Source organism: Ambystoma mexicanum, chromosome 1p, assembly GCF_040938575.1.
Source record: "Ambystoma mexicanum isolate Mex_15411 chromosome 1p, UKY_AmexF1_1, whole genome shotgun sequence".
In the NCBI taxonomy this organism is placed as follows: Eukaryota; Metazoa; Chordata; class Amphibia; order Caudata; family Ambystomatidae; genus Ambystoma; species Ambystoma mexicanum.
Genome location: NC_090921.1, coordinates 604,781,754 through 604,806,080, shown reverse-complemented (window position 1 = coordinate 604,806,080; position 24,327 = coordinate 604,781,754). Strand labels below are relative to the sequence as shown.

Genomic DNA, 24,327 nt, shown 5'->3' with positions numbered 1-24,327 from the left:
TAGGTAACCCTTAATGGTACCCACTTGCAAGCGCTTGTGAGCTAATGAAAGCAAAAAAGACAGAACCACAGGAATTGAACACTGAAAAGGATCCACATTCTGAACCCTGCACCAGTCGCAGAACTTTCTCCAACGGCAACAGTACAGGGATTTTGTTGCTGGCCTTCTGGCCGAAAGCAACACCTCCAGCACGTCTTCAGGGAGGTCCCAATCCTTATACCTCAACTTTTCAGATACCAAGCATGAAGGCTGAGAAACTTGACCTCTGGATGGAGAACCCGACCCCCGCCTTCCCGTGAGAGCAATCCTGAAGCTGAAGGGCCTGGAGGACTTGAGAAAGAGTAACCCTCTTGAACTTGTCCTTCCTGAGGAGCTCGTTTAAACCACGCAAGCCCATGATGGGTCTCAATCCCCAGTCTTTTTTCAGAATCAAAAAATATGGGGAATACCATCCTTTGATCCTCTCCGCTACAGGCACCAGTTCTATGGCGCCTTTCTCCAGCAGGAATAGGATTTCCTGAGAAGCCGGGATTGCACACCCGGAGCAAACCCCAACTTCCGCAACCACGCAAACCTGCGTCTCACGGTGCTCGCAGCCATGGACCGGTTGACACAGACCCGACTGAACGGATTCACACATGGCATCCTTGCAGTCTTGCACGAGGGCTAGAAAACCATCCCGTTCCTCCCCTTCGGGAATATGTTCAACCACCAACGATACACAATTCCACATAGTGCGAGTGAATCTTGCCAGGGCACAAACAGAGTTGGCTGCCTTTAAAGCCATACCCCCAGAAGAAAATACCTTCTTCGCCCCAACCATCAAAGCACTTATCTCTATCCGGAGGGATAGTAGGGTACGCAGCCTGCTTTGCTGTGGCCGTAGCCGCCTACACCACCAAACTCTCCGGAGTAGGGTGCGTTGACAAGTAGCAGGGGTCACCACTGGCTGGGCGGTATTTTTTCAGAAGCGACTTATTCACTGCCGGGAGACTCTCCGGAGCAGTCCAAGCCGCTGCCACCCTTCTTTGCAACGCCATATGAAATGGAACACCGGGTCAGTGGGTGGACCTTGATCCAGGATGTCTGTCAGATCATGCTGAAGAAAATCAGCAGATGGAGCACACCACCCCAAATAAACAGTCACCATCGATATGAGGCGCCTATTCGAGGAGTCAGCATGTGTACCAGGCTCAGACCTGCCAAACTCAATCTCCGGAGAGGTATCAAGACCACTGGCGTCATGTAAGGATTAACAGAGGTCTTCCAGCTGGCTATGACCAGACAACAGGTCATCAGGAACCTTAGGAGCACAACCCCCTCCTCATCAGACCCTTTCTCCACCTCTGAAATATACTCCGAGGGTTGGAACAAATCCACCCTGGGAGGAGGAACAGTGTAGGGCACAAAAACAGGCCTCACAGACTTGCTGAGAGCCTTTTACAGAGCTTCCACTGCCCTCTGGGGCACCTCCGGTAAATTCTCCTCAAAAGGCGTCGAGGGCGTTGATTGTATCGGCATAGACGTCGACCGAGGCGCTGACGACTTCGAAGCAGCTTCGAGGCCGGAGCCCCAAGCGTGTCCTTAGACAGCTGCGGCACCGATGGTGTTGACGACTTCTTCGAAGCCGGAGCCTCGAGAGAGTCCCTCGACGGACATGGCGCCGACGGCGTCGATGCCTTCTTAGAAGGCCGCACAAGCTCCGACAGTGTTGAGGACCGGTACCTGGCACAGCTATGGTGATCAACTTTGGCCGATCGGGACCTCGACGGCTCCAGATGATCGCGCCGACCGCCCGAGCCCAAAAGCGTGCGAGTGGTGGCTCTAGCTCGTTCCTTGCCGGCTTCTCTCGAAGGCATGGACGGAACAGTGCCTTGCAATTAAAAAAAAAAAAAATCACCATCATCTGCTGGCGGTATGCATCCCATTCGGCCGGCGACAAGTGTTTAGTGGGACAAGTTACCCGCCGTCTGGCAGAGTCCTCCGACGAGGACGGGGAAGGCGAAGGCGAACGGTGACGGCGCTTCCGGGAATGCCTCGAAGAGGCAGAGGATTGGCGGGACCCACTCCGAGACCGAGACCCCCTGGATTTACGCCAATACGGAGAGTCGTCCCTCGAATCGTCGGTCGAAAGACCAGTAGATTTCGACTTACGGGTTTTAGAAGCCCTACCTACCGACAACTTCGAAGTCAGGGGCTGGCAGTCATCGCAATCGTCCGTGTCGTGGCTTTCACCGAGGTAACCGAGACAAATGTTGTGCAGGTCCGTAATGTACATTTTGGAACCACAGTCCCGACACCTTTTGAAGCCCGACTTCGGGGTAGAAGACATCATGAATCAAGATAGTAGAACAGAGGCGCGCCGAGATTCCGAAGAGAACAAGTTCGCGGAAAAAACAAAACTGAGGCTGCTGGAGTAGTGCGTCCTAGATATAACATCCAGTGACGTCGACCATCGACAGAGGCCCTCGAGGGACAGCGTATCGACGTCATCAACACAGGATGTCTAAAAAGTTTTGCGAACAGCACAGCTGTGGTAATTACTGTCAAAGATGTGGAATACGTCGGAGGATACAATTGTTTCGAAATGCTATTACGTTAAGTAATGCATGTCTTCTGACGCTTGTTAATCTGCTTAGAATCACATGCTGTGCATAGACTAGCGAGCAGTAATCTAAAGCGTAGACACATTTCCCTGACCATGTTATCCAGAGACCTTTGCCCTTAGAGCGGTTCTGGGGGTACTTGGAGGCGTAGTCTTGGCATTGGGCGTTCTCCTGAGTCGAAAAAAGGTCAATCTCTGGGAAGCCCCATTCTGCGAAGACGTTGGACACAATGGGCCTCATTACACGTTGTGCGGTAAGGGAATACCGGTACCAGTAAGGAATTACCGGTACCGGTAATTTCCCAAGACAATCACGACCCGGACCCACCACTATCAGCGCACCCGTTAATTATGGTGCCACTAATAGCGGCAAGGCCGCGGGCGCGCGACCCCCCCAGGCAGGAATTAGCGCCATGGCGCTAATACCAGGCCATCACATGCCATGCGGACATGGCATTAGCGGCATGGAAAACACCCAAAAACCCTTTACCGGCATGGCGCTAATAACGGCATCGAAAAGCACCCGTTAAGAGACCTGAGCAGTGTACCCATCTACCACAGGTGGACACAATCAGCACAGGTGCATGCAATGGAGACAGGCAGCACAAAAGAGCACATCACACCCCTACCCACACCCCTTCCCACACCAAGATGGTCCCAATAGCAGCAGCATGACATGACGGGCTTGACTACATGATAGCAGTGCAGCACCAACAACAACAGCCCGCACCAGAGGTGACCCGTAACAGGTACCCATTCCTTACACCATACAGGCGATACCAGCTATCCACTGAGGAGGTGGCTCCTAACCCCTGTATGGAACCAACAGAACCAGCAGGAAGAGGACAACAATATTGCACATCCCCGTACCTGCGTCGTGATAGAGCTGGCAGTCAGCCTTCCAATGACAGTGCTCCGCTGCCTAAGCAGCCTGGGTGAGGCACTCCTGTACAGCCGTGGCAAAGATAACCATGGCATGTGTAGAGCATCAAAAAATGTGCATATGATGGAATGTGCCAATGCCACCTGAAATTGACATGCAACCACCAGAAGAGCATGATGTGGATGGGGAGGAGTACGGGTGGAATGCCCCGGCAGGACATGCAAGAGGCAATGCCAAGGAGGCACACGATGTGCGTCAGCATCTGATTCTGAAATCCCATCAGGCACAAAGGTGAAATAGCATGGACGGAGACGGATATTGTTACCTTGGTGCATGTTTTGAGTCCCACAAAGGACCCTGTCCAAAATAAATGACACATACGCAATGATGGAGACCACGCTTGGGTTTCAACTTAGAACAGTTTATATTGAAGAGAATGTGATAAGAAGTGCAACACCCCAACACACCCAAATGCACCCTTACCCCCCTCAATGGCCTCCTTTGTTTGCCCTGCATATTTGTTGAGGTCATCCCTTAGACGGCCTGTCTCTGCCACATGCTGGGCGACCAGCGCAGTAATGTCTTCCTGCTTCTGGGTGATGGTTGCAAGGTCAGGCAGGGTGGTAGGTGCTGCTGGGCTGGACGGTGCGCCCTGGTCCGTGCTTCCGGCATCCGGTGAGGACACCCGAGGGCTCCATGCACCTTCTACAGTGTGGGTGTCATGTGCTCCCTGGCTAGCAGATCCGGACGTTGCCCTTGGACTCCCCTCAATGGACCATGTTGGGCTGGGGGTATGGATTAGTTGTAGGACACCGATTGCGTCGTCCTCGTCGGCGGTGCGGTGGCTGCTGCCTCCCCAGTTGAGCTGGTGGCAGCGGAGTGCGTGCCCTCCGTGGTCATCTCAGCAATGATGGGGCACACTCGTGTGGGTTCAGCTACAACAGGAGCCGTGCCCTCAGGCTGTGATGAAATGGTGCTCCTGCCGCCCTTGGCCCTCTGCAGATGGACTGTCCTCCCAGTTCCCCTGGAGGTGGTGGCGGTGTCACCTTTCTCATGCATCCTGGCTTTTTTGGCTGCTGGGGGGAGTACGTACTGCAGTGCTTGTGTCTCCAGTGTCTGTCGGTGATCTTGTGGAGGACATAAATAGGGTACATCATCATTAATGGGTCTAGGTGCCTCATGTAGAATGTTCATGTCATGCTGCTCTATGCATTGGTGCCTATTTATCAGTGATTCTTGTAATGGGGATGTCGGGTTGGTCATGCATTGATGGGTCTGTATTGCACGTGTATATGGTGATGCATGCATGTATGTATGTGTGTGGCTGGATCAATGGCCTGGTCATCGACACATGTTTGGGGTACCCCCTCACCCTTCACTGTGCATTGTTTGACGTATACACTCACCTCCATCAGATGAGATGGCCACACCATGCTCCATATCTCCGAACCCCTCTATGGTTTCGACTCCTATTGTGGAGGCACATGTCTCCTCCCACTCCATCTTCAGAGGTGATTCTGCACCACCTCCTGTGGCCATTGCAAGGTTGCGGTTGACAGATAGGATATTCCGCACACGGAGCTGGAGGTCGTCCCACCTCTTGCGGCAGTCCTTCACACTGCGGGTGGTAGTGCCCACCGCACTAACTTTGCGGGCAACTTCGTCCCAGATGGCCTTTTTCTTGATGATAGCCTCCCGGCGCATATCATTGGCGAAGACGACTTCGGCATTGGCTGCAAGTGTGCTAGTCAGCATTATGAGCTCCTCAGGTGTAAATTTCTCTTTCCGCTGATGATCTGAGTTTTTTTTTTTAAGGCCTTTGACATCTCCAGGCAGTCCTGGATGGTTTCTTGTCGGAGTTCTCCGGAAAGAGGTCCTGGATGCAGAGGATGCCAATGGATTGTGTTTTTAAAGATGGCCGCCGTTCTCTTTCCCGTTCCTGTGCGATGACGCTATTTCCAGTTCCGCTTTTTAACGGTGTCAGCTAATAGCGGTGACCGCTATTTGCATGTTGCGTGAGGGAGGAGGTGCTATCAGCACTTTGGTTGAGGCCGGTAATGGGCATTTTGTTGACTTTTGCGGCATGGCGGTAAAGTCATTTACGGCATGGCTCTATGCTCGTGTCTGCGAACTCGTAATGGGACGCTATTAGCGGTCTTTTGCGAGGGCGGACACGCTAATAGCGCCATGCCGTAAAATTCCGATTTTTACCGCACAACGTGTAATGAGGCCCAATGTTTTCGTGCAGACGCCATTCGCATTCTATGGGCAGAAGGAAAGCCCACATCCAAATGTTTTGGGACAGCTTGAATAGCGAGTGCCCCCCCGTTTGTTCAGGTAATACATGGCTGTAGTGCTGTCAGCACTGTCTTCCCTTGTAGTTGCATCTGAAAAGCCTTTAATGCCTTGAACACCGCTAATAGCTCCAGTAAGTTTATATGGTTGGACGCTACTTGTGGGGACCACACTGCATGTGCTGTCTGTTGAAGCAGGTGAGCCCTCCCACACCGTGAGAGATGAGTGTCGTGAGAGTGGCTTCCACTGCAGGGGTGGTGAAGGTTTTCCCCTTCAGAAGGTTTTCCCTTGACCACCAATGCAGAGAGAGTACGAGGGCTGGCGAGACAACTACCAGATCTTCCCATTTTCCGCTGGCCTGACACCACTGGCTGTTGAGCCACTCTTGCATGGGACACGTGCAGCCGCGCGTGGGGAACTAAGTATATGCATGACGCCATCATGCCTAGAAAAGACATGGCTTTGCGCACAGTCACCTCCCGACTGCCTACATATTGAGGGATCTGAAAAAGCATGTTCTGAACCCTCTCGTTGGTGGGGAAGACGAGGCTGTCTTTCGTCTGGATTAGAGTTCCCAGAAATTGTTTTATTTGACTGGGGACTAAACTGGATTTTCTCTCATTGATAGCGAAACCCAGACTGAACAGAAGGTCTACGGTCTTTTGGGTGTTAAAAAAAACATGTGTCGTACGAGTCGCGTCCCCTGTTATGAGCCAGTCGTCGAGGTCAGGGTAAATCTGGACGGATAGTCTGCGCAGGTGTGCTGCTGTTGCTGCCACGACTTTGGTAAACACCCTTGGTGCCGAGGCAATGCCGAAGGGGAGCACCTTGAATCGGTAATGCCTGTCCTCTATCATGAACCTTAGATATTTCCTGTGCGCTGGCAACATTGAAATATGAAAGTATGCACCTTTCATGTACAATGTGGTCATGTAGTCCCCCTGTTTCAACAGTGGGATCACCTCCTGTAGCGTTACCATTCAAAACTTTTGAGGTTTTATGTATTTGTTCGCTGGATGCAGGTGTAGAACAGGGCACATGGTGAGGTCCTTTTTGGGTACAAGGAAGTACACTGAATAAATACCCTTGTTTACCTCAAGAATAGGGAAGGCTTCTATGGCGTCCTTTCCCAGCAGTGCTTCCACCTCTTGATTCAGGATCTCCAGATGGTCCGGTGAGTGGCGCTGTGAGCATGGTGGTCTGAATTGTGGAGGTCGGGAGAATTCCACGCAGTATCCGTGGGTGACCGTCTTTATGACCCACTGGTCTGAAGTTATCCACTCCCATGCCGCGAGGAAAGATGTTAAGCACCCCCCGACTGCGGTGACATGGGAGGGGACCTGATCTGATGGTCATTTCTGACCAGAGGCCGGGGCTCCTCTAGGGTTGGGGCCTCTACCTCTGGCTTTGCCGCATCGCTGACCCCTTGGTGGTTAGTATGCAGGGCTTCCTGATGTTTGTCCAGCACTAAAGTTTCCCGTGCTATAGTTATTCTGACTTGCACAGGACTGCCCTCGAAAGGACCAACGAGAATTACCTCCCCTCTGGGGGGGGGGGGGGGGGGGCAAGGTAGACGGGGGGTGGGGGTCTGAGTAATTTGTTGGAGATTTAAGAGTCTCATGCTGTTTTTCGGCTGTTTCTAGGGCCTCATCAACCGCCTTGCCGAAGAGGTTAGTTTCTTCAATGGGTTTATTGATGAGAGCGGCCTGTGTCTCAGGCTTAAACCCTGAGGTACGAAGCCAAGCGTGCCTCTTAAGAAAGGTTCCCCGGGCCGGAGACCTGCCTGCTGTTTCAGCAGTGTCCAGAGTGTTCTTTATTACATTCTGGTTTACTTGCCTGCCTTCGGCCACAATAAGTGAGAAGCTTGGACCCGACTGGCTCTGGGACCTCCTGGAGAACTTCTTGTACTAGGTGCCATTGAGCGTCAGCATAACTCGCCAGCAGCGTAGTGTTATTCGCTATGCGCATGGTATATGCTGCAGCCGAGGTAATCCGCTTACCTAAGGCATACAACCTCTTGGATTGTCTATCCGGAGGCACTACCCCTGTAGCAAGGGGTAACTCCTGCCAGTTTCCGGGTGGTAGTCGCTACCAGGGAATCAGGGGTGGCGTGCTCTTTAATGTATTGAGAGTTCGAAGGAGCGGGCCGAAATAACTTTTCTACTCTTGGCTTCACTGCCATGGTCTGAGCTGGTGACACCAGGGAGGGGGCCAATCTTCTCTTAACAGAATTAAGAGGGGAATGGACTGGATAGAGGGGGGTTTCTCCTTGAGAATGTCTTCTACAAAATCCTGCTCAGGCACCGATTCTTGAGTAGTTATTTGAAAGTGATCTGCTGCCTTCCTTAACATGGCATTGATGAAAAACTTCATCTTCCGCCCCTTGACGCCAAAATTTGGCACTCAGGGTGTTCGAAAGAGGCTCTTGACTGTCCTTGTAGGTATCGCGAGAATCGGGTCACCATGGCTGATCTACAGATTGGTCCGCGGCCAGCCCCATGTTTTTTGACGGAATAGGTATAAGCCCAACTGCCGAAGTAATTCTTTCGATACTGTGTTCAATGTCCGCCAAATCGGCGTGAGCTAGTGGTTCCGAAGGTCCATCGGTAGATTTACGGCCTACCGCATTGTTAGAGAGCCTAGAGGTAGGTTTTTCGCCTTGAGGCCTAGTCGTAGTCATAGTCATAGTTTTTGGGCCTACCGGGCCTTTCGGGACCGTCAGAGCGTCGAAATTCCACGCTTCGACGTGTGAACTTGATTTAGGGGTAGCGCCCTTGTTTGTTTTGGGATGCCCAGTCGTCAAACGCTGCTGCGGAAGCGGGGAAGGCTTTGGATCTGAACGATCTGAGGAATCCGCTGAAATTTGACGACCCTGCTGGCGCTTTCACCTTTTTCGATGTACCCGTCGAAATAGGTGGAAGAGTTGTGTTTAGTGTAATGCGTTCTTTGTAAGCCCCTTTTACTGGGTGTTGTCCCTGAAGCGAGACTAGTGTCAGGCCTTGAAGGATCAGGGACAGGTGTGGCGGACCTAGAAGTGTCCGCCTTGAGGTCTACCACATCCGCAACGGATGTTTGGTCATCGGAGGTGCCCCCGTCACTTTCGGCGGGTGTGGCGGTGGGTGAAGAGGGTTCCGCCCGCGGCAAACCATATGCGGCCAACCGCTTTACACAGCACTCCTTAAGGGTCTTAGGCCGACGGAGTGTACAAGCCGCACACTGCTTCTCGTCGTGATCTAAGGGGAGACAGGAGTTGCACGTCCTGTGCTCGTCCTTCTGCGGGTATCTGACGCTACACTGAGGGCAGAACCTAAAAGGAGTCCTTTCCATAGCGAAAGGGAAAGATGACCAAACCTACAGGGTAAAGAGGAGGAAAGAGGAAAGACATAACAGAAATATGGCCACCGCAACCCCACTGTCCCTACTGTGAAGCCGGCCAGAGGGCCCGGCCAAGTGGATGCTTCAGCCGCCGGATCTTAGGCGCCGAAATCCACCGCCGTAGACAAGTCCCCTGCAGTCTTCGTCGAAGTTGTTCTTGCCGTCGAATTGACTTAAGGGGGAATAACCACAAGTCGGTTTAAGATGAACAATGTCTCTTATGTAAGAACTCTGCTATAGGGCGACCAGTTATCTGGACGGTAAAAAACAATCTGAGGGACCTCCACGCGTGAGGGATTTTTGGTACACTACACGTCACGATAGGGATGGGATAGGATAGTCCCCGAAAGACCAGATGCAATACTCTGCGGTTACCGCTGGATGACAGACCATATGCACAGCATGTGATTCTAAGCAGATTAACAAGATTCAGAAACTTCATTACTATACACTCGGAGTTTCTGAATCAGACCAGACCCTTTTGGGATGGCCCACAGACACAACCGACACCCACAGGGGACTTCAGTAACCAGGGTGCTGGGGACATTAATATCTTACTGTAGGCATTCAGAATACTCTTAAAAAGTGGGGGGCGTGGCCTGGAGCGCGAACGATGAAGCCGCTCCTGTAATGGCCTCCGTACAAAACCCGCAGCGAAGATGAATAAATCAATCTGAATGGATCGGTTCGCGGCTTGCCTCGACATATAAGCAAGGCGAATCCCTGAGGTGTCAGCTGCTGCCTTCTGAGACGACTTCACCATCCCTGAAGCCCGGATTCGGCCCGTTCTCCTGAGGCCCCCCTGCCAGCAGCTCCCAAGGTGGCGGCCGGGGAGTAATCACTCCGTCGTCCCCAAGATCGATCTAAGTCAGCCGCGAATTGGATGCCCTGCGGCTGGACCTGGGCTGACATGGGCTCCCGGCTCTCTCGCCGCAGCAAATAAGGGACCCCTTCCTCCCCGTCCCCGATACGAGCCAACTGGAGCCCCGGTTGCGGTGTGGCGGCCTCCCTTAAATCACAGCGGTCCCGCTGCCCATACAGCCCTGCGAAGCCGTGGCGGCTCCCTGCCGAGGAGTCGAGCGGGGACAGCGTTGAGGCCGGCAAGAGTATCCCCCCCCTCGGCGGGGAATAGGCAACCACCCACCCGGATACTCGGCGAAAAGTGGATCCGCTGAGTCGCGGCGGCTGTTCGGCTCCCTAAGCCACCCTGCCGATGGGTCCTGGAGTGGTGGTGACCGACGGTCCTCCGTTGAAGCGGAGGTAGAGCGGAGGCTCCGCGCTCCGGGGGAGGGCCCAACCAACGCCCGGAGGCTGCCTCTCCGGAACCTCCAGTCCTGCCTTCGCTGACGGCCGAGCAACCTTCTTCCAGATCCAGCAGAGGCCGCCGGCCGGCCCCATACTGCCCTGCCACCCCAACCCGAGATCCCAACACGGGTGCGGAGACGTCCTGGGGGACCTATTGCTGACCCCTCCTCCATCAGACGGCACGGCTCTTTCCAGGGGCGCCCCGGCCCACTCTCCACGGGCAAGCCTCCCATAAGCCAGGCCCGCTGACAGACCTGAAGATCCTACTCGGGAGCAGCTGCCGACCTACTTCTCTCCAGCTCCAGAGCCTGACCCAGCGAGCTCTGATGAGGTAGGAATCTTCATGATGCATGAAGGGTTCTATTTACCCACTGCTGCCCAGAGGACCTGATGGAACCCATCCGACCAGAGTGCTCTGGGTGCTCTGCTTGAGACCCCCCCCTCCTCCCGTCTCTGCGACTTCCTGGGGCGCCCCGGCCCACTCCTGCTACCCATATAAGATCCTAAGTCCTGGCCCCGAAGCCCCCTCGGCCTGTCACGTCTCACTGATCCTCCTACAGGATCCTGCATTAGCTGCTCTGCCACGGCGGCCCCCTTTCCAACGCCTCAGAGGCAAGGCCTGGTCATCCTCTTAGCGTCTGACGGCCCCCTCAATCCAGTAAGCCTCACCTCGAGATCCCTAAGCATTGCAGTCGCTGCAGCCTGAAGCTCATAAAGCCAACACAATGTCAAAGCCAACGAAATCCGCGAAATCTACGGACATCTCCACTATGCTCCTAGCAGCGGACAGGACGAAAAAGACGGACCCTCCCCCTAAACTAACTCCACAAAAACTCCCTGAGGAGCAAGGGAAATTAACCACGAAGGAAGACATTCAGGCCTTCATGCAGGACATCAAAGCGGAGTTCCGATCCTGTATGTCTGAGTTTAGCACTCGGATGGATCAGACGCATCAAAGACTGATCGAGGCGGAACAGAGGCTGGGCGAAGTGGAGGACCTGGCCCAGAGCCACGACGCCACCATCCTAGACATGAGACGGGAGATACTGGCGCTGCAGAACAAGAATGAAGTGATGGAATTTAAACAAGAAGACCTAGAAAACAGGGTACGACGAAATAACCTCCGCATCTGAGTCGTTGTCATGATCTCTGCTTCCAAAAGATCAGCACTTGCCCGACTCCCGTGGAAGCAGACCCCATAACCCCGGTTCCGAGTGCCAGCCAGTCCCAATTGGGACCTTTTGGACCCTGTCCTGGCGCCAGTGGCACCAGGCTCATAAAGATGCCCAGTCCCAGCGCTGGAAGCGCCGGGCTCATAATGCTTGGGTGGACTTACCTGCAGCAGACCATGCTGCTTACTTACCTGCCAGTTGAACCACTGATCCTCTTCTGTTTGGGACTTCTTTTCCTGTTGGGTGGGGCAGGAGCCACTCCCTAGGTTCAGAACACTGGAACTCTTCTGGAAAGCAGGAACTCTTTTCTTACCTAGGCGTGGCTGTGGAAGGAGACACCTAAGCACTACAGGAGGCTATTTAAACCACACCCGATGGATGAATCTTGCTTTGTGTTATTCTGCATTCTCTGCAGCAGAACGCTCATCGTGTCTTCTGATCCTGGGCCTAAGGGAACAAAGGCTTACCATCCTGGAATCCAGTCTTCAGCAGCACCTGTAAAGAAAGAAAGAACAGGTTAGCACTACGGTCTTCAGTGGCAGCGCATCTCTTACCTGGTCCATCGGCTGTCACCAACGCCTCGCGCTGCATTCTGGCATCTGAAAGACAAAAGCTTACCAGCTCTTCGCACGCTCCGGAGGCCTTCGGCGCTGCATCCCGCATCTGAAAGACAAAACAAGGTGCGTTTAAAGACATTGGGCAACTTTATTACTCACGTGCCATTACTCCTTCCCACGCCGAATCCAGTGGGTATTCCAGCAACCTTCAGCTTCTCTAAAGCTCCGAACTTGTACCTGCAAGATAAAAGGGACAGTTAGTGCGCATCGTGAAGCAGGCTACAAGCGCTTACTTACGTGCTTCCAGGCGCTTCTATTCCTCACGCGGGTTCGATCCTCAACTCTCATCAGCCCGCCATCCGCAATCGCCGGAACCCTGCAAAACAAGAGATATCATTACAAAAGACTTTTAAGACATTTGAAGTGCCCAGAACTTACCGTTCGTGCAGTTAACGACGGACAGCAGTCCTCTGAGGTCAAGAGGCCTGCACCCTTATCCAGTGAAGAAACTGGTTACGGCACCCTGCCCCGAGGCAGATGGAGAGCTCGGCGTTCACTTACCTAAGGTGAGGGCGTTAACCTTTGGGGTTCTACAGGAGAAGAGAAAGGGAAGAGGAGAGAGGCACCCAATAACCCCAGTTCATTAATCCCATATTTTCTATCTGCAGACATCTTACTCTTCGAGTCAGACATACAGTGCACAGAGGTCCAGCCCAAAGAGCCAACCGTGTGTTACACATCACCTTTGAAGATACGGCATTCACCCAGTCAAGACCGGCGCCTCTGCGGGAATCAGGTGAGCGTTACAGTCGTCCTATCAACCATCCCAGACAAAGAGCTACCAGAATACATTGGCAATTTCTTTCAAGCCCTTCTCCCAAACATGGATAAAACCCAACTTACCCTGGACCGTACGCACAGGCTACGACCAAGACGAGGGGTGGATTCGGACGGCCCCCCTGATGTAATTACCAGGGTCCATTTCTACGCTACTAAAGAGTCCATCTCGGCCATTAGCCGCACCAAAGATGAACTTTCGTTCATGAGCTCACCACTGCAAATCTTCCAGGACCTATCGCTAACAACCTTACAGAACCTTACAGAAAAGAAGGTCACTTAGACCCCTAACACTTTTCCTACAGAGCCAGCAAATTCGCTACAGATGGCTTTTCCCCTCTATGCTCCAATTCACGTTTCAGGGAACCCAAGGCAGAATCAGCCACCTAGAAGACGCCGAGTCAATTTTGCACCCATGTTCGCCGGAGACCCCGACTGCTCAGACCCCGCAGCACTTGCCGGGGGAGGCGGAGCCGCTGCCACAGGGACAGCAGCAGCAGCCTTGGGCAAAGACTCAGACGCCGAAAGATAAAATGATACAGCCCTCCAGGGCTCTTACGCAGACCGATCCAGAGATGAAATCAAGTACTGGTTTCGCCGCGGGTCCCGAGCGGCCTATACCCCACTCCAAGGAGTATGTCACCAACTCACCCTCGGAGTCCAGCCCTATATAGTGGTTGGATCCCAGCCCCGTTGGCTGGGAGGATAGTTAGGGTCCAGTTGGCCCACTCACATAAAAGTTTACCCTCCCGTTGGAGGATGCAGGAAACCCAGCCGCAGGAAAGCTTAGTTAACCCCGAGTCACGAAATGAAGACTGAATACCCCCATCCCCTCCACGAGGAGCAGAATGCCATCCCAGAGGATAACCAGAAGTCTCCCCCTCCACACCAGAAACTAAGGTTTCTTACACTGAATGTTGGAGGCCTCAACGCCCCACAGAAGCGGAAAGCGATCCTAAGACGCCTCCAGAATGATAAGGCCCCCATTGTCTTCCTACAGGAGACACACCTGACTCCAGCGGACTTCACGAGGCTCCGAGATCAGCAATTCCCACTACAGTTCCTGGCATCGAGCGGAACAAAGAAGGGTGGCACAGCAATCTTAATCGCCAAAGGTCTGAAGCCGCAAATCCTGGACTCTAAGCTGGGCCCCGATGGCCGCTTTGTGGCGGTGAAGCGCCGAATTTTCGGCCAACTATACAAGTTGATCTCTGCATATGCCCCGAATGAAGAGCAGGAGGCATTCTACTCGGCCCTGGAAAGCACCCTCCTACTGTTTGCTGAGGGCCAGACCATCATCGGGGGAGATTTCAACGGAGTCCCCAATCCCTTAGTAGACAGATCACACCCCCCAGCCCGCAGGGACTTTGGCTTGGCGACTGCCTTACTTTAATTGTTCCGAACCTTTGACGTGGTGGATACCTGGAGGACCCTCCAGAGGAGCGAGACTACTCATGCTATTCCTATGCACATAGAACTTACTCACGCATCAACCTCCTGTTGGCATCCCCGCAGATCCTGGCATACACAGATGATGTCCTCATAGGTCCCAGAATCCACTCAGACCACGCAGCCATAATGTTAACGCTAAAAGCTCATGATCCAGACCCGTCCCCAAGACGCATATGGTCTCTTTATGACCCGATCCTAAACGATATGGCCACCAGAGACGCAGTAGCTAAAACAATAAAGCAGTTCTTCGAAGAAAATAAAAATTAAGATACTTCCCCAGCGAATACGTGGGACGCAATGAAGGCCGTGTTGAGAGGGGTACTGATCTCACAAGGAGCGGCCTACCACAAACAAAAACAACAGTCCCGCTGCATCCTTGAAGACAAGATCCTGGAGGTGAAGACGGCGTGTAAGGCCAGAAACTGGTCTCCGAGATCCTACCGAGCCTTGCAGATAGCCCGGACGAAATTAGAGGCCCATTATGCGGAGGACACAGCCCAACTTCTAACCAAAACGAAGCAAAGCTACTATGCCAGAGGAAACAAGGCGAATAAATTCCTAGTGGAAAAATTGGCTAGAGTCAAGAGGAGGAATACCATCATAGGCCTCAGAGACCCCCAGGGTGCTGTCCAGTTCGCAGATCAGGATAAGTTGAGAATTGCAGAGGCCCACTTGAACGAGACAATGACGGCTACCCAAAAACCCTGTGGAGAGCAGCAGTCCTACCTGCGGGAAGCCGCCTTACCCAAGCTCTCATCCACAAGTAGAGAAGAGTTGGAGGCCCCGATTACCAGCGAAGAGATCGAAGAGGCTGTGAAAAGCCTAAAAACAAGAGCCCCGGGCCCGGATGGTTTCTCGTCGCGATTTTTTAAACTCTTTCGACCCCCGCTGCTAGCGCCAATGACGACCCTCTTCAACTCCTTTGCCACCTCAGGATCAACAACCCCATCGATGAAAGAGTCGATCACAGTACTAGCGCTGAAACCAAGAAAAGCCCCTAGAGATACTACGGCATATCGACCCATCTCCTTATTAAACCTGGATGCGAATATTTACTCAAAGGTCTTGGCAAACCGATTAGCGAAGCTTCTCCCGGACATTATAGATCCAGACAAGATTTATTCTAAACAGAGCCACCACGGATAACACTCGTAGAGTCCTCAACCTGGTCGAGATAGCTAGGCAAGGCTCACGGAAACTCGCCCTGCTAGCCTTGGACGCAACCAAAGCTTTTGACAAAATGGACTGGGCGTTCCTCCGTCTTACCCTGGAATCGTTCTGCTTTGGGCCCACCTTCTTAAAGCTAGTCTTAGCGAACTACCAAACCCCGACTACCCTTCTCCGAATGAACGGCCTACTAACCAACCCGATCTCCCTAACAATCGGCACCAGGCAGGGCTGTCCCCTCTCTCCCCTACTTTTTGCTATGGTGATGGAACCCCTGGCCCAACGGATCCACCTCAGCAACAGAATCAAAGGCCTCCAAGTGGGCCCCACCCAGCATAAGAACGCGCTCTACGCTGATGACGTGATGCTATCCATTACAGACACCTCCCAGTCCTTGAGAGCCGCCCTAGCGGAAATCCACAGATTCAGGAAGGTGTCTGGATTTGCCATCAATTTTGTGAAATCGACAGCGTTGGGGATAGGCTTAGACCAGAGAGACAAGGAATCCTTCAGCTCCCAGTGCGCGATCCCACTAAGTGAAAAATCCATCCCCTACCTCGGGGTGCGGATCCCCGCTTATCCTGGAGACACCTATCAGATAAACTTCCCGCCCCTGATGAAAACGCTGGAAAGAGACCTGGACGCCTGGCACACGCAGGAAATATATCACGGCCTGTAAGATGAATTTATTGCCACGATTCCTGTACGCCTGCTCAGCCCTTCCCATCATAGTCCCTCGCCCCCAGCTGCAGCGACTACAGAGGAAGATATTTGAATTCATATGGAGGGGGAAGAAAGCTTGCATCCTGCGAAGGACCATGCTGTGTGCCCCGAACCAGGGACCCTGGGGGTCCCTGACCTCCAAAATTACCAAATGGCGGCGCAGATAGCTCACACCGGGGCTTGGACCATAGCGTCGGGCGCCCCAAATGGACGGACATAGAACAAGCCCGATTACCTCTCCCCCTGCGCTTTCTCTTGCCCCTGCCGACGTCGCTACGGCGGTCGTGGCCATCCATTTCATCTTCGACCAAGCAGACGTTGAAGGCATGGGATTGGGCCCGCAAATCCAGAGACATCCCGAGAGACCTGGGTCCCTCAGCTCCAGTCTTCCACAATCCGGCCTTTTCACCTGGAACTTCCCCCTCGAACTTTAGAAACTGGATGCCCGGAGGCCTCAGCTCCCTAGGCCGAAGGAACCCAGCCGCTGACATTCACCCAATGTAAAAGAGCGTTTAATCTTTCGGAGTCAGACAGGTTCTCATACTGCCAAATCAGGCACTGGTGCTCACATCCACAGACGCGTGAGACTGCCACCCGAGATCTGGACGCCCTGGAATTAACGGTGGCAGACCCCCTAGACCGAGGGCGGATTTTGACGTTGCACCGATTACTCCAGGAGAACCTATTGTCAGCCAGAGCAACATATATGTCGCAGTGGGAGAGAGACCTGGACCGATATCTGGTCCCGCACGCATTCATCTTCTTTCTGCATCACCAACCGGGAATGCGCGCATAAACTGCTCCTGAGATGGTATTTTCCACCGCTCCAACTACACCACTTCAATCAGTCGCTGGACCCACAGTGCTGGCGCCGCTGTGGCTCGCCGGGCTCTTATCTAAACAAATGGTGGTCGTGCCCGGTGGTGGCGGCCTTTTGGGCCCAATGCATATAGCTACCATCGCAGACATTACCCAAATCTCCCTGCCACTGGTACCACTCCTGCTGGGGACCCCAATCCCAGGCATCTACACAAGTTCGGGCGCACTCGCGGCCCTCATCACTCAATTGCTCTTAGTCGCAAAAATCACAGTAGCCCGCACATGGAAGTCTCTGGAGGGCCCCTTAACAGTGCTGTGGTGGTTGAAGATCTGGGACATCTTCATTGCTGAGAAAATCATGGCAGCAAATAGAGGCCACCTCCACCGTTTCACAAACATTTGGTCGCCGGTGATAGACTATGACCTGCACTTCCCTGCGCTGACATACAAACCACGGCTAGGAATGTATGCCCATCGGGCTGCAGATGGGGAACAGACTCAATCGATAGAGGAGCAGGCCCCGGAAGAGGGCCAGAATCAGGACCTGGTAACGTAAGCTCGGAGATAGAGGAAGAAGACTGATCAGTGTAAGTTGTGACAGGGGCTGAGGAGTCGGGGATCGGACTTAACTGGCGAAGAGACAGTCCACAGGAGACAGCCAGAACTAAAGGGTGGAAGCGGGTGTTGGGGGATGTACAACTATATGTTAATGCTGTTAAAAAGTGGTGAATTGAGATCCTAATTTGTTTTCCTGTGCGCTAACCAAAAATAAACAAGTAAAAAAAAAAAAAAAAATAAGTAAAAGGCAAAGGTTATTAGAACACAAGAAATTACAAATATTCATAAGCAGGGCAAATACTTTCAGATAGTACTTATTCAATTCAATAGACTAAGCCAAAGTCAATAGGCCAAAGTCTTTGTATAGGATGCAGCACTTTGGGCAAGTAAATGGAAAAGTATTCGCACAAGTTCTTAAGAGTCTTTGATAAAAAGAAGAATCAAATGTAAGGCCACAAGCTGATTAGACTTGTGATTTGCAGAAGTTACAAGCACTTCCACAGTAAGAGGCAAATTCTCTTAGATTTGTTTTACAGTACCTTGGTAAAGAAGAAAAGATGCAGCTGAAGACTTCTGTTCCTGTGCAGCTCTGCAGATCTCACTGTTGCTGGGCCTCAGTCATGGGGACAAGAGGGAGGACGTCGGGGGACTCCTGCACTGGCACTGTCAAAGCTGTCAGCCAGCAAATTTCACTTTCAGTGGCCGTTTCGTGTTTCAGCTCCTTGCGGTATAGCAAATAGAAATAAGCACAGTTCTTGGTGGTCAAGGTGGACTTTCCACACATCTGAGGTTCCGCACTCAACTGAGGGGGCGTCAGGCTTGGTTAGTCCTGCTTTGTGGGAGTCCGGAGGATCTTCCAAAAGCTTTAGGCCAGCTTAAAAGTAACGCACACAATCTGGTGTCCCTCTCCCTGGCTATACGGTTCCTGCAGCAATTCTGAGGGAATTCAACCAGCTCCGAGATGGGTGTCCAGGTGGCTTACTTTGGAGTTGATTAGTCCCACCAACTCAAAAGGTAGAAGTCCTCCTTGCAGGGGCTTCTCTGTCGATGCGAACTTGTTGATTCAGACCTGCAGCAGGGCTTCACCGGGCAACCCAATTGTCCAGGAGTTGCAGCAGTCATCCTCTTCAAGCTCTTCTTCGGTTCCTTCATCCAGTGGTCGACTCTGCCTTCCAAGCCAAAAGACTTGCCTTTCTTTCAGTTCTCTCCCATTCATTCCAGCCTAGCTGTTACTCACCCAGCAGGGTGGCTGTCCTTGTCGGACAGTGATCAAGCCAATCAGAGTGCATTTGGGTCCCCTAGGAGACTAGGCACAGGGGGTTTCGGGCACCTCCCTCACTTCCTGCCTACCCCAGACACTCTGGAGCCAGAGGAGGGTTTCACTCCTTAATGGACGAATGAACAAAGAGACCAAACCTGGTTTGGCGCACAGAGAACCTCTCTAGAAGGACCATCGCACAAACACCTGATGAAGAGTCAGGGAACCATTTTAGCAAAGATGGCTAGACGCCATTTTGAAAAAGATGTCTCTACAATTAACGTTATCGGGTCCGCGAACGGTCACGGTAAATTCAAACCATGGTAGTTCAAAATGGAACCACTGCCACTAGCCAGTCAACTGAGGAAAGGGTAACAAAAATGTTACATGAGCATTTAGACACAGGAGATCCTAAGTAACCCCTCCAGCACTCTATTGTAAGATAGCGTTGTACTTGCTAGACCCAGCACACCCCAAGTAAAGTCAATTTCACTTTACTGCTCTGGGAAACAGTAGTTGATCCCAGAGAAGGTATTTAAACCTGGGGAAGTCTGGAAGACTTCGCTGTGTCACTGCACTGAAGATGCTGTGTGACAACTGTAAAAGATGATGCCTAGGGATTTGGTTAGACTCCATAACCAAAAGAAACAGTGTATAAAATCACATAAAAGTACGAGAGTGGGAAAAAGGGTCTTTCACTCTCCAGGTTAAATAAAATCAAGTCCTCAAAATCCAGCAAAGTTGCTGGGGGTCTCTAAGGTGGAGGGAATTAGCATTTTTTTGACAATTCTCACTAACACCTTCACACCTCTCCAAACTACCTTGATTGGGTTTTGGCTAAACTCTCACAGCCTCCCTGTTCGACATAACTAGGGTGGCCTCCTAAAATCTGTCCACCATGGCCGACTTTAGAAATGCATCTTAAAGCAGAAACATTAAAGGGTCAAAAAGAAAATAATATATCTGGTTCTCAAGGTAGGATGACTTATCGGTGCTCAAATGCCACATTATTGAAAGCAAAACAGATCTTGGGATTTATAGCGATGACATAGTAAACACTGAAAACATGCTGGCTGTGTATATTGTTAGGTAAGAATTAGTGCAGTCCAACTGGTGTGGGACTATACAAGAATTCTCTTGGTATTCGGTAACCCACCTTTTAATATAGGCCTCTACTACACAAGTTGGTAGTGTGACTGAGCAGCCAGGGCTATCTTAAGATGGTTAATGTGAGCTGTAGAGCTGTACAATGAAATTTGTAAACACAAGTATCCAAGTAAACACTTACACACTTAGAGTTCTAATACATTTATACCCCAAAATATGTAAAGCATTCTTTAAAAAGTAGCAATTAGTTGTAACATGAATCCCAAGTTAGGATTCAATTCAAACAATGAACAATGAAGGTGGTGAGCAATTCATTCATATTACACATGTTCCAGGGTCAGTATAACATTTATATTGATAAGACCTTTGCAGTATTGAGTTATTCAAGGAAGGAAAGTTTAGGGTTAGATCAGAACAGACTAGAACGTTATAAGAACAGTTAGATTCTCCGAAACGGATGCAGGCAGTCAATTATCCTAGCATTAAAATGTTAAACATTTAAAACATGTAAGGGTACACGCACTGCCAAAGCCAATAGGTTCAGAAGGACGCCTTTAGGGAGCCAGTACAGCCAAAGTCAATGGACAAAGTCACATTTCTGGTGCTCTTCATACAATGTTACCTCTGTTGAGTGTTATCAAGCAAGAATACTACTCATTTTTTAGTATCCCTACTGTGACCTTAAACCAGTTTGTGTGCTACATCAGTCTATGACAGAGCAAGATATATGCAACTTACCTGTAGGAGAAAAGGATTTTGGTTGTGGCGCCTGTAATAATGCGGGACGAAGAACACTCCTTTGCAGTTCTTTAGGTTTCTGACTTGGGAGACCTACACCATTTTTTGGGGAAAAAATGTTAATTGGGATGTTTTACTTTAATATGCATAATTGTCATTGAATCTACCAATAAACATCCTTCAAATGTTTATATGAACCAATAAGTTATATATTTTTAAAATATGTAATCATTTAGTCATGGAAGCAGCTAAAAGTAATTCGAGAACACTCAATAAGTATTTCCCTCGGATATACACTTGCAAATTTGAAAACATTTAAAACAAAATGCTTACTGTTCGCAGCTTTTATGACTCACTATGTATTGTCACCATCCCAACCTAAAGAAACAGTTTATTCATAGGTTTTTCCATGCTGCTCACCCAGCACTACTTTGAAAAAATGTGGTCAACACAGAGGTCGTACAAAAATAGACTATTTGGAAAGAGGTATGTGCCATATGTAAACTCGCTGTACCGGCCTCAAGGTAAATAAAGCAGTTTAACAAGGCCTCCGAGTATGCATGGGTTATTAGGGGCACAAATGCCAAGGATCACCTAAGACCTTTGGGTACGTGATGAACCTGGAGTAGTCCTCGCTGATTACGAGGCAGTGAGCTCCTCCCACGTGGCCAGGGGACGGCAGCCGCCTACTGGTCCTGACCCCGAGGCGGCTGTATGAGAATCACATGGAAGGAGACAACATCCAGGGAGATGGCATGGCTTCATCAGGTGAGACATGGTATCCTCCATTTTCTTATGAAAATAACCCTCCCATATGTAATACCCTCATGGCATATTGTTATACACCCACTCTTTCTCCCATTAAGAATACAGATTTCACCCTTTCCAGTTCCACCTACCATTTATCCAAGAATCATTTTCCATGTAAGACTATGGAAAATGTCTATTCAAGACTTCCAAACCAATTACAAAAACCGGTCTTCATGGCCCAGAATGACCAAAGTACTGGGACGAAGAAGAAGACTAGCAATGCAGCAGAAGAAAAACCCGAAACGGCAAGCATTCTAGTGTTTACTCACATCCACCTGATGCCCAGGATGTTTAAACGAAAAGTGAAGCAGAACATCAATGTCTACTGTTGGTGGAAGAGAACAGCATCTCTCTGTGAGGCTGAGGAGATCACACGGCAAGGACCAGCATGGTGGAGTCAGGAGGCTCACGAGCGTAGAAGGAGAAGGCTGCAGAGAAAGGAAAACACGCTGCAAGAACACCAGGAGTTAAATAAGTACTCATGGGCGTTCGCAGGTGATCAAGAGCAGTGCTTTCCTAGACAGAACTGCGTTGTTTCGACAAAGGGGCCCTGAGAAGAAGCATCAGGACTAGGAGAAGGTTTGTATTTACCAGATGTTCAAGAGAGATACAATTACAGAACGAAGACAAGATTTTTAAGTCAACATTGTTGTGGGTCAAGAAAGGCATAAGGAACAGTTAAAAGTGAACATTAAGAGGATTGAGAAGAATACAGGGTAAGGGAGCCCTCTTCGGGAGCAAGGACCCATATCCTTGCAGAATATTTACATTGAAAGTGAGTTTTTTCTTCTTTTTGTGAACAATTTCCCAAACAAACCTTCAAAAGTGAAAGATATTTCCTGTTTCAATTTACAGTTTAATCTTAGTGTGGGGGGTCTAAAACAGAATTTTGTACACAGGACAGTTCATTTTGGACATTCTGGAACTGACAAATCCTTCATTTTTGGTTTAGGTAGGGAAGTTACCCTAGAGCAGGGTCAGAGGTATTTAACCAACCCCTTTTATTTTCAATAAAAATCTTAAACAAAAACATGGCTATCTTGTGCCAGGGTTTCATTCCCGACTCCTCAAAGTACCTTAACATAGCACTTGTATAGGCTCAACTTGGTGTTCGTCTCGGTTAAGAAAGTTTCTCCGTCAGTAAACCTTTCCTCCATATTCTACGGAGCCCCAAGCTTTTTGCTTTTGTTTTGCACCTGGTCCTGACTTTTTGCAGTGAAGTGAAGCTAAAAGGCCGTTTGCTCATTTAGTATGGGGAAACGGACTAGTCATTCTGTCTGTCGGTACTGGGAAATTAGGTTTCCCTTTTGTCTTCTGACATGTTACCTGTTTGGGTAACTTTACAGATTGCACAAGCATCTTTCAATACATTGCAATAGGGATACTTTTGTATTACCCTAGACTTACAGTCAATGGATTCTTGGTTACTTTAAATGTGCCTAAAGACAAGCTGGTGGCAGCATTTACATTACACAATGTGTGCTATAATTTTAGTTTGTTCTCTCGTGTTTACCGCAGTTGGCTACTAACTGTAGCTAGTGTCCCCAACATGGCCATGCCACAACGTTTTTAGTTTGTTCTTTGGCCTTCTTAGGTCAGGATATTACTGTTATGATCATGCATTGGACCAGGAAAGCAGTACTTTTTGTGGGCTCGGGCATGCCATGTGTGTTGGAACCTAGGAAGTGGGTTGAGATTGTCTGGTCCCAATCCTCAAACTGGTTTTGGTGTGTCTAGAGTACATGCATGAGTTTGCCCAGTGTGGTCCCCGATTGGACCACTGCTGGGGGCCGGTGTGCGTGTGCTTGGCAGATCAATCTACTGAATTTGGAATAAGAGGAGTTCTGCAGCCATTGCAGCAGATCAGAAGATCAGCCAAGTATCCTGTGTAGATATTCAGACAACGTAAGACCCGAAGAAGGATCCTGAGGAAGCTTGGCAACTATTTCTTGCTGCTGTCCTGGTTGAACCCTGTGTAGCTACCGATCTCAGAAGACCCTTGCTGGTGCTTTGACCCTTTGCAATGTGGGACCAACCAGTCTCGACGTCTTCTCGCGATCCTGCAGCTTCGAGTCATCTAAAGTGTCCCTGGACCACCCAGTGGACTGACCAACTCCATTTTGCCCTACCGCACCAGTGGCATTGTCGTTCTGTGTTTTTGCCCGGAATGTTGCTGGGAACAGCCTTCCCCCTGCACGTCCCTGTCCCCCCCAAACTGGGTTGAGCGTCTTGAAAAGTCCTGCATCGGTTCCTCCTGCATTTCTTCACTGGAAAGAGTTGCACTCAGTTCCTGGACCCGACCAGAACTTCGCATGCACCCGCATCTCCAGGGTATCTTCGATCAGAACCAACAGCGGTTTACCAAGTCCCGGGAAAAATCAGAGAACCGGTGGCGAGTAGTGGTCATACTTACCCGTGCCCGCATTCCAAAGTTTGTGAAGAACTTTGATTTGTTTTACACTCCTTAGCTTTGCCAACACTTACTGCAAAAATCATTCAAAAGATAGATAAGTATCTTACTCACCAGTAAACTCCTTGGACTATCTTCTGGACTAATCTTCACATCCACAGGAACATGCCCCCAACTTTTTCCAAGCTTACAAAAGTAATTGTGAACTTTTGGGCAAAAGGCCTAGTTCAACCTTGGGTTGGACTTCTGTTAGAGA

The 24,327-nt window shown here is 50.6% G+C and overlaps 1 protein-coding gene across 7 annotated transcripts in view; it reads right to left on the bottom strand.

Moving 5' to 3' along the window:
• RANBP3 (RAN binding protein 3) overlaps positions 1–24,327 on the bottom strand; it is a 1,483,781-nt gene that overhangs the window by 920,105 nt on the left and 539,349 nt on the right. For all 7 annotated transcript variants that reach the window (XR_011303967.1, XM_069649581.1, XM_069649583.1 and 4 more), the window contains one exon: positions 20,852–20,944. Coding sequence is in view for 6 of the 7 variants with exons in the window: in XM_069649581.1 (XP_069505682.1) it covers positions 20,852–20,944 (93 nt within the window). In the remaining variant the exon portion in view is untranslated. The remainder of the gene's footprint in view (positions 1–20,851; positions 20,945–24,327) is intronic.